The sequence below is a fragment of the Crocodylus porosus genome, unplaced genomic scaffold, assembly GCF_001723895.1.
Source record: "Crocodylus porosus isolate Cpor-Errol unplaced genomic scaffold, CroPor_comp1, whole genome shotgun sequence".
Classification (NCBI taxonomy): domain Eukaryota; kingdom Metazoa; phylum Chordata; order Crocodylia; family Crocodylidae; genus Crocodylus; species Crocodylus porosus.
Window position 1 is genome coordinate 28,932,975 of NW_017728886.1, and position 10,402 is coordinate 28,943,376.

General features: G+C 40.8%; 1 protein-coding gene across 4 annotated transcripts in view; it reads right to left on the reverse strand.

Annotated features, from left to right (window-relative positions):
* APBB1IP (amyloid beta precursor protein binding family B member 1 interacting protein) overlaps positions 1–10,402 on the reverse strand; it is a 98,407-nt gene that overhangs the window by 32,376 nt on the left and 55,629 nt on the right. For all 4 annotated transcript variants that reach the window (XM_019531786.1, XM_019531801.1, XM_019531792.1 and 1 more), the window contains 2 exons: positions 9,698–9,857; positions 4,670–4,791 (listed from right to left, as the gene is read on the reverse strand). In XM_019531786.1, coding sequence (XP_019387331.1) covers positions 4,670–4,791; positions 9,698–9,857 — 282 coding nt within the window. The remainder of the gene's footprint in view (positions 1–4,669; positions 4,792–9,697; positions 9,858–10,402) is intronic.

Below are 10,402 nucleotides of genomic sequence, written 5' to 3' on the forward strand. Positions count from 1 at the left end.
CCAAGGCAGGGGGTCGGACTAGATGATCTTCCTAGGTCCCTTCCGACTCTAGCTACTATGAAACTATGAAACTATGGCAAAAATCATAAGTAGTTAAAAACAAAAAACCCTGTTAAAATGGAACATTTTAGGAGAGTTAAGGAAAATTTAAACTGTAGACAAAACTGAATTAAAACAGAAGAATGCTGAGCAAAGCTCTGTTTGTCAGCAGCTATGTCCAGTAGCCATCTTGACTATATACTGAAGAACGCCCTGCACTACAGCTAGTACTCTTTCCCACCCCTATATCAACATGTGTCTGCCTGATCTCTGCCACTTAAAAAATCACAACTGTAAATATGGAGGAGGAAGATGCAAAGCAGCTCAGGAAACTGAGCTATAACAAAATTCATACCGTGAGACAGAGGCACCACGCTTCCTCTTCCACTTAAGAGGAAGAAAAATTGCTTTGCTATGTTCAGTGAACATGATAATAGAGGGCTAAGTGTAAGAGATTCATTAACGTATGATCTGATAACAGTAACTAAGATTTACAAAAAATAGAGAATGCTTCAAAAGAAAAAAAAAACTCAGAAAAACCTCCTCTAGTCTATTTTCAATTTCTTTGCACATTTGTCAGCACTGTGCTTACAGTCAGTTTCACGCCTTTCCCTGTATTGTTTGTATGCATCTTTCACAGTTGGAGAGGAGTGAAAAACAATTATTTAAAAAAAATGTGATCGCAAAGCTATAACTGTTAGCAGAGAGTATTAGATGAAACTATTATAAAAGTTAGCTAACAGATTGGATTTTAAATTTAGGCTCCTGGCACACCTTACATTTATTTAAGAAGAACTAAACTAGTTAATGTTGTCTTAAGTAGTAGTCTGGTCACGTGTTCATGCAGTTAATGATGCAATAAAACACATAATAAAACACAACATTATTCCACAAAATATGTATAATATTTTGTGGCTGGTACCCATTACACCTAAAATTGAACATGTGGCCAGGCATCAGCTGATGGGCTCCCAGCTTTGGGAACACATAGGAACCCATGACTTGGGGTTACCATACGTCCAGGTTTTCCTAGTCATGTCTTCTTTTTGGGTCCTCCCATTTTGGTCTGAGTGGTTTTTAGCATATGTCCAGGATTTTGCTCTGCCTCTACCCCGGCAAGGAGCTGATTGATGCTGGGGGCAGCAGGAGAAGGTGACTGGAGGCAGGGCATCGCATGCTCTGTGTGCGGGCCTAGCAGCTGCAGGAAGTTCTCTGTATGTGTGTGTGTGTATGTGCGTGCACACATGTGCATGCCTGCTGGTACTGGGGCTGTATTGGGGTGGGGGTGGGGAGGACGGCAGGAGGTTGTGGGTTGGGAGTGAGGGACACTGGCAGGGCTGGGTGGGGACAGGGGGCTGCAGGTCAGGAGTGAGAGGTATTACCAGGGACGGGGGCTGCAGGTTGGGAGTGAGGGACACCAGCATGGTCTGGGGGGCAGGGTACTGTGGGTCAAGAGTGAGAGGTAGTAGCAGGGATGGTGGGGGGAGCTGTGGCTTGGGAGTGAGGGGCAGGGGCAGGACATGGGCATATCCCTGCCCCCCTACAATCATATAGCCCTTCCCCTCCTCAGTGTCCTCTCTTTTGAAGCTGAAAAATATGGTAACCCTACTTTGACCCCAAAGTGCTCCTGAGTCTGAGAGCCCTGATCAGCTGACTGGTTTGCTTCTTGCCAGTTTAAGGGGAGCCCGAGATCATGATCCCAGACTTCCCTGAACTGGCAATATGGTATAATTGGGATCTGATCCCCCATCCCAGAGTTGTGCTTCCTGTCGTGTTCATGTAGCATGGCAGGAACCATGATCGTTGGGACTGTGGATCAAATTCCATTGAGGCCTTTAACTGAACATCAGCCAAGGGTCTTAGTTTCTCTTACCTAAATTTTATTGCCTACTCTAATCCAACACTACTTATTACAAAATAAAGAGTCAAACAGAATTTTTCATAGCGGTTCTACAAAATTAAATGTTTGGAATTTTAATTTTAACAAGAGTTTTTGTATTCTTCTGCTTGCTTAGACCCTCAAACATCAGAACTTGGATAGAAACAGAAGTCTTTATATTCATGATAGAGGCATTCAGTTGTGAGGCTCATAGCTGTAGCTTTTCCTCCTGATTTACCAATGGCAGAATTAAAACAGAGCAGCCCCTATCTGAAATTTCACCAATTTTATGCAAATACTGCTAAATAATTTTTACTAAAGATATAAAGAAAATGTTCATGATGTGACCCTCAAGGCTTTAATTTCTCTCATTTGTGCCAAAAAAATGCAAGTCAGGAAACCAAAATCTGTGCAAGAACCAAAATTAGAGCATTTTAAAAACAACAGAAAAAACATTTGGGTTCAGGAGTTCAGATTCAGCTGTTCCTGGGGAATGAACTAACCCAAATGAAACAAAGCATTTCCTTTTTTTAATTTCTTATTACAATCTTCCTCAAGTTGTAACAGTTTTCCAAGCTCTTTGAATATAAGTGTCAAGAAACAAATCACCTTTCTTTTTCAAAAGGTCACCACAACTTCACTGCATCAATGCAATCACTGCATTAAAGTGTTGCGAAGGTTTTCTTCTATGTGTGTATGCATACCAATATGTATTAGTCTTCCACTCTTTAGTCACAGACTTGTTACCTTCTAGTCACTGCTGCAGATCCATGGAACAGACTCTTAATGCAATTTCTTTGGCACAGTAAATTATATCACAAAGGTTGTGATGATATACATGTCTTCATGCAAAACAAGACATTTTTGCATTCTGAAGATGAAAGTACTCCTTTGCAAGTGTTTTTTAAATATATATAAATTAGAGAGGACTTGTCTGGTGCGACTTACTGGCTTTTGAACATGGCTACAAAGATTAGTGGGACAGTACATGCTTGGCAAATGTATAAAGGTCAGTCCCTCCCCCCACCCCCATCTGTAATCCCAATTGATCTTGAGAGTTCTAGAGGCATGTTTCACAAATGATTGTAGGAGGTGGTTTACGAACACATGAAATATGTCATATCCTCTGGGAACCAGCCACTACAAGGAGATAAGGGTCTATTGCTAGTACTAGCTAACAGAGCTTCTCCTTTGTTTAAGTGGTAGAGATCTATGCTGTGATCCAGATAACATTTGAACCAAAGATTGTTGTACATCTGCAGCAAGCATATTTAGAACTACAGTTTGGGAAAGTGGGCCATTATCTAGTAGTCACAAGTACACCTTAATACCGGAGATTACATAAGTGCTAGTTTGCCTGATAATATATGTTGCAAAAAGGACCATCATGCCACCTTGACGAAACCAGTTTCTATAGATACCATTAACTCCACAGTTGATCCACAGATACTGATCCCCTGCTGAAGTGTGAAAACTGCAGGTGTCCTGCACATTTTGGGATCAAACTTAAAATAGATATCTGTCCTGAAAGAGTATTAAGACAGAATTATTGATTGCCCTGCTTTTGTCTCACACTCTGTTTATTTCTAAAGACCTTTGCTACGCTCTCTGCATTCTGGCAGCTGTTCCTGCTGCTGCCACTGTGCAGATTCCCCAGGGACCACTATGCTGACACTCTTAAGTGGTGCACAGGGCTAATGCCCTGCTTGCACATCCCCTAGTGATGGTATTGGGAAATGTGCTGCTCACTGGACTGTTCCATGCCACCTAGAATCACATCTTTGGTGTAGGATTCAAACATACAATCCCAGTAACTAGGCAAATTTCAACACATCTAGAAAGCATGGCAGCTCCAGCCATCTTGTACTGTTTGCTTTCAAACTTTGTTACATTGTTTAATATTAAAAATCAACCACCAGTCCATGCTCACTGCAGTAAAAGCTTTTGTTCCCCTCCTGTGATCACTGACTACATGACTGAAGGAGAATTCCTTTTTGCAGGTTTCACTTGAGGCATCGGCTTATTTGAGAGAGATGTCCTAAAATGAGAGTGGTGCAAGATTATGCATTTGACTCTGTTTTTGGCAACAGTGACTACATTTTCCAATTGCTGGGCTCAAGATCAAACCAGATGCTCAAGGGGATAATGGATGCTGACAAAGATAGAAACCAGGACTCCCTGGGATTCATCATCTGTATATCTTTGGGTCTTTGTTTCTGTGATTTCTGCCACTTAACATACTAGTGACAGGACTTTGCATGGAAGCTTATATCATACACATTTTAGTGATGAGGTCCTCATTTATAAAGTTAATAGTGAAAGAGGGCTAGTAGAATATATAAACTCTCTTCTTAGTAAGGATGCAGCATTGTTTCTAAAGCTGCATATAACACTGGTCACAATGGGACACAAGCAGAGCTTGAGGGTCCATCAGTGGTAGTGATGAAGGAAGCTGTAGGACAAAACTCATGTTTTTACAACTGGTCATCTAACCGTGGCTCTGAACTCTGCATTTACAAAACAGATTTCACCAGTGGAACTACCCCAGTGGGGTACTTTGCCAGTGTAGACCAAGATAAAGAGGAACCTTGCAGATGGAAGACGAGAGGAAGCAAAACTAAAATTCTTTTGTGCTTTGTTCCTGAACCTGCAAGTTTGCATTTTCTAACCATGAACCTGACAAGCAGATAAAACATGGTACAGACAAACCACAGCATTTTAGATTGTTTTACAAACATTGTGTTCCCTTACCTGGGGATTTTTAAACACTGCATATTTTTCACTTTTTTCCAAAAACAGTATTTTATTTTCACTGTCCCGGGTCCAGTCTGATAAGACTTCAACAACATTTTCATGGTCTTCAAAAAACCTTTCTAGAGAGACAAGAAAGTAACATAAGACATGCTTGCCTCCCCACCTCAGAGGTTGCAGATTGACATCCCCATCTCTGAATAATTACTGTCTGATATGTCTTCAAAATCTGAGAGCCATGGACTCCCTTTCATTGCACAGAAGGGAGCAAACCACATGAAAATCATGTCATATAGAAGAAGAAACCAGCTACACAATAAGCATCATGTAGCTTTAGCATCCCCCTGAAGTTGGCCCTATGTCTAAGATGCACTACATGTTTTCGGAGGCATAGTTGACTAGTGCAGCGGATGGAATTAGTGCAGCTGTTTCCAATGTGTTTCACTGATTTATAATATGAACATGAAGTATACTGCAAAACTGAATATAAATTAATTTTTGCTGGGACAGCACTGACTTGTCTCCAAAGCTCTGATTGTTGAGTGTCCTGAATCTCAGAGCATCCAACAGAGTGATGTAAATGCTTAGCCCCTTCTCTCTAAGTATAAAAACGGGTCTAGAGCACACATGGGTTTCAGGGAAAAATAACTCAAGGAAATGTTCTATTTGCCTGGAACTGAAATATTTTGGTTCAGGAGTTCTATTTTTGTTAACAAACAGGGAAATGAACAACCATCCCACAAGATGTGGGAGACTCATGTGGGTTCCATTCTCGGCCTCAGAGGGCTTGAGGACTTGAACCCACATCTCCTATGGGGGAAAAGAGATGACGATGCAATATATACTCCATTGGTCTTTTCTTGTCTTTGTTGCTTTTCTCAGACCCTCTTTCACTCACTCAGTTGAAAGGATAAAACACATCCCCCACCCATAATCAGTTCTGAGAATTAATTGTCAGCTTTCCACAATTCCAGAAGATTATCTTGAGAATCAGGCTAAATGCAGAGTTGTTCTTCAGCAAGACAAATAGTGTAATGCACCAACTGGCATTTCTAGACTGGATTGAAAGCACAAAGCACTGGAAAAAACCTAAGGGACAGAAGGGTAAATATTATCCTAGAAGGTATCAGTCTAATTTTGAAATGACTCAAAATGAGTGGCAGTGGCGATCCTGCACAGTCACCCCCACAAATCAAGTAAAGGGTTATAAATGAGTCCACTGATGGCTAAGAAGGCTGATCCTAGAGCCATAGACTCTCCGGCAAGCGCTATAGGTAGTGGTTAAAGGGAGGGTCAGATCATAGATTTCTTGGTCTTGTTTCATTTCCTTCTGTTCCTGTCGTTTTTCTGCCTCCAGGGCGAGACGGTTTTCTTCAAAGTAAGATACACTTTCTCTCACAAGGCATCACCATGTAGCCTTGTCCCAAGCTAGTTTTTTTTCCCAAATTTGAGGTGTCAATGCCATACTTCTTAATGTTTGCCTTGGTGTCCTCTGGTCCCCACATATCCTCTGTCCTCGGCTGAGTTTGGAGTATAGCAGTTTTGCCTTGTCCACCTCAGCTTCTGTTAAATAATCAGATTCCATACTGATGGTGCTAGTGTTAGTGAGGACACTGGCATTTCAAATCATAACCATAACCCACCCACAGTGATAATACTGAGGAACAGAGAAGCGTACTCTGTTGTATTAGAACTGATGAAAGAAATGGGCCTGGAAAACCTAAAGTGTTAACAGCACACAGTGACTGTACATCATTAAACACTTTCTTTCAAGTGCAGAGACCATGACCTGCTTTGTGCCACGGTAAGCCTTCATCATTAAAAAAGTTATATTGATTTTTTTTTTTAAAGCAGAACAGTGAAAAACATTTGAAATGTAAAGTAATAAAGGTTTCACTTTAACAATCTGTCTTATTTCCTTTCCCTTTCTTGGTAGAATTTTCATAAAAGAAAAAAAACCATTCCCTGCTTGATATCTTTCAGATGATATTGAAGGTGATAATAATGGCCTTTTTGGGAAAAGGAGGAAAAGTTTGTTGAGGGACCGGAACTATTGTTGTTGGAACCAAACAACAAGGTAAATGCACACAAAAAAGGATAAAGAAAAGAACAGCAGACAGAAAATGCTGCTTTGGGCTTTTAGTGCTGAGCCATACTTGCAGCCTCATTCCTCGAGAAAGACAGGCACTTCAGCACCTGGCAAAGTTGTACTGGCTGCTTAAGTCATTTCTTGTAGCTGATTTTTGTCAAGCATTCACAGCAATATTGCAAACGATACAGTCTTGCTAGGCTGAACCTGCTTTTCCTTAAGGCAGAAAGAGGAAGGAAGGAAAGAAATGTAACAAGGTAGAAAAAAGAAAAGGAAATGGGAGGCATGGAAGAAACCACAGGAATGCAAGTCTCACATTCCAAGTGGTGTTTTCAACTTTCCTAAAGTTGACGGAGCTTGTGATGGGTCCATCTTTGCCCTCGTTTGCCAGAAACTTGGCTGATGATCAAGGTGATGAAGGACCAGTGCTGCCATGTTGATCCTCAGTCTTACAATGACTATGGAGGTGTCAGACCTAATAGTGAAGTTCTTTTTTTTCAACCTACCTGTTCTACCTGGCGTCAATGTCAAAATATGGTCTACTGATTTCCAGTCCTAAATTCGTTCCTCTTGTTTCAGATTCAGGCATGATATCCATCCTCACTGTCCTTGGGTAGTATCAGGAGATCTTTTTTTGGTTTGGACTAATTTTGCGGGGGGGGGGGTGTTGCGCACATCTGTGCACGCCCTCCCCCACTGTTAGCAACATTTTTATAAACAAAGTTTATATGAATAGCTGAATTAGACTTTTACCATGAAGAACTTGGTATGCAACAACTCTAAATATAGGGACAGCTTAAGTGAAACATTAAGCTGTTCACTCTCACAAACTATAAACAGCCACATACAACCCCATGTTATACCACTGTCAAGCTTTCAGAGAAATGTCCTGAAGTCTTCTGTAGAGCTAGTCATTTTATTTAAAAATACCATCTCTCATAATAGACATGCTGTAAAGTACTCTAACAAGAATGTTTTGGTATAAAAATGGCTTGGACTCCTAGGAGTATCTACTCCCTTGTTATCTATCTCAGGCTTCTTGCACATAATCAACATAAAAAATGCGCTAGAATTCTTATGCAAGGAAGTGATATAATAAAATGTCTTTAAGCACCTTTTAAGCTATATAACCTCCAGCAAATATTCCTACTATAGTAATCAAGAACTATTCTAGGAGAACACATGAAACCCTAACCACTAAAACTTATACAGTTTGTCAGTCCTTTTTCTGCTGTGGCACTCTGAACAGCAGAAGTCACAGAAGATATACCGTGATACATTCTACTCTCCCAAAATGAAAAAATCCTTCTGCAAATGAATACCTGTGTACCAATCTTATTTGGTACAGAAGACAAGGCATCAACCTTGAGCTCCATTCCTGTTTCTGCCGCTGACTTACTATACAAGCTTGAGCAAGTCACTTTACTTTTATCCCCTCTTTTCTCTCCTCTTTCCCTCTGTGTGCCCCCTCTTCCCCCCTCAGTGAAGGAAATGTCTGTTGTTATATTACTACAAAGCCAAGCACCATGGAAGGCCCAACTAAGATCAGACTCCCTATGTGCTAGTGTAATAGAGAATATTTACTTCTTTAAAATGCCTGAATGTGAGCCTAGTATCCTTTTGTTTGTGGCTGTAAGGCAAGGAATCCAAAATTCCCTTCTTATTTATACACACAGATAATCAATTTGGTTCCATAGCTATCTATTTCCAGGAAAGATTCTGACCTTACAGTATCCCCCTAATGTGCAGGAATTTTTATCCAGCTTAGATCAGGCCAGTGAGAGCAAAATTCTTTGAAAAGAAAACCCTTCAAAAATCACTCAGAGTGACACTTGTGACATTTCTAGTGCCTACTGACATTTCCAGTCTTTCTTTAGTTAAGATAAGCAGGTATAAAAGAAGGTGGTAATATTGCTTCATGTATCATCTTAATGTGCTAGAAAGAGTGGATTGACAATTACTGTATCTGCCATTCCTGCCTGAAGATTAATATTTCCAGGTTCAGAGGCACCCAGACTCTATTCCAACCATTTGCCACACCTCTAAAATTTAGCAGGATGATTACTCTTGGGACTCTCTTAGAATGTGATGTCAAAGTTAACTTTCTTAATACCTTTTCAAATGAGAGTTGAGATAGTAGGGCCAGATGTGTCTGTAAATATACAGTTCTAATCTTCATTTTCAGTTTGCAGCTTCTCAAAGCTACTTGCTGCACAGGGAGAAGGTAATGGTAACTCTCCTGCCACAGAGGTTTCAGAACAAGAGAATGCTTCACTTTTACTTAGGCCTTGAGGCCTCTGAAACCAAGATGATTAAATTGAACTAAAACAATGTGCAATTTCTTGCATGGCTGTTCCTAGGGACCCGAGCAAACAGGCTTGTTATTCTTTCAGTACAAGGTGCTACCAGCTGAGTTTTACCTTATCAGAGAGTACTACCCTGTCACAAGTAAAGCATGTCAGAGCTACTGACATGCCACAAAGAGCTGCTTAGTTAATTACAACATTAGTTGAGTCAGTAGATATCATTCAGGCTGACAGTGCTTCTTTCAAAGAGTTTAATTGGTCAGTTGTATTAAAGTGTATCTCATTCCTGAGCCTGCTGCATGGAAACACAGCAGTCCTCCAGAGGGAAAGGCTCAGTGTATCGCTACACTAAATATCAACTCTGTGTAATAAGGAGGGGAAGGGGGAACTTGTACTTTCAGCTTCACTCTGACATGATGCAGCACTCACATCTCTCAAAATCATATGAACTGCTTCAGCAGTCACGCATCCATCAGAGAGTGAGAGAGAGAGAGAGAGAGAGCGAGAGCGAGAGCTTATGCATGTTTATTGGGAAATGAGAAAACTTAGCAGCAGTCTCATTATCAATTTTCATTATCAAACATATTACACAAATGTACCATGCAGGCAGGTCACTGCCAATATGACACTTACCAATTTGCAGTTCTGGGTACACTTCGTACAGACACCAATCCACCTTGCAGTCACAGTGGGTTTTCTCAAAAAGATTGTCTAAAACATCCCGTGCTACCTGCCGCTCATCCACCATCAGTGACTTAGTGCTGTTATCATTCATGTGCACCTTGACGACAAGCTGAGTACAGAGGCATAGAGGAGTCAGTTAATTTCAGCACTGAGTAAAAGACTACCTTGATCATGAACCTGCTAAAACAGATAAGAAAGATTCAGGCTGAAGTTTATTTCTGATTCAAAGGCGCCATGTACCACACTGAACTGGGGGGATAATACAGCTTTGGAGAAGTTACGTTGTGTTGACACCAAATTAAAAAAATCTTTTGTAAAAAGGGGAAATTGAACTTTATACTGAGCAAAACTCCTGAAGTCAGTGGAATGGCTGACAGGGAATATGGCAAAACCTCAGCCCTGCCTCTAAGTCCACAGGATATGCAACTAAGGAAAATGCTTGGTACAGTAACCAAGTACAATGAGATGAAATACCTGTAATGAAGGCCAGAATTACTGAATTGGATGGTTTTGTGTTTAATGAGAAAAAGAGTGAAGGATTCTCGCTACATTAATCGGGTAACCTGGAATCAGATGATACAGTGAGAGCTACCAGTGCAAAACCCTTTAATAAAGAGATTATGCATTACAGTGATTGAATGATCCCCAGTCCAC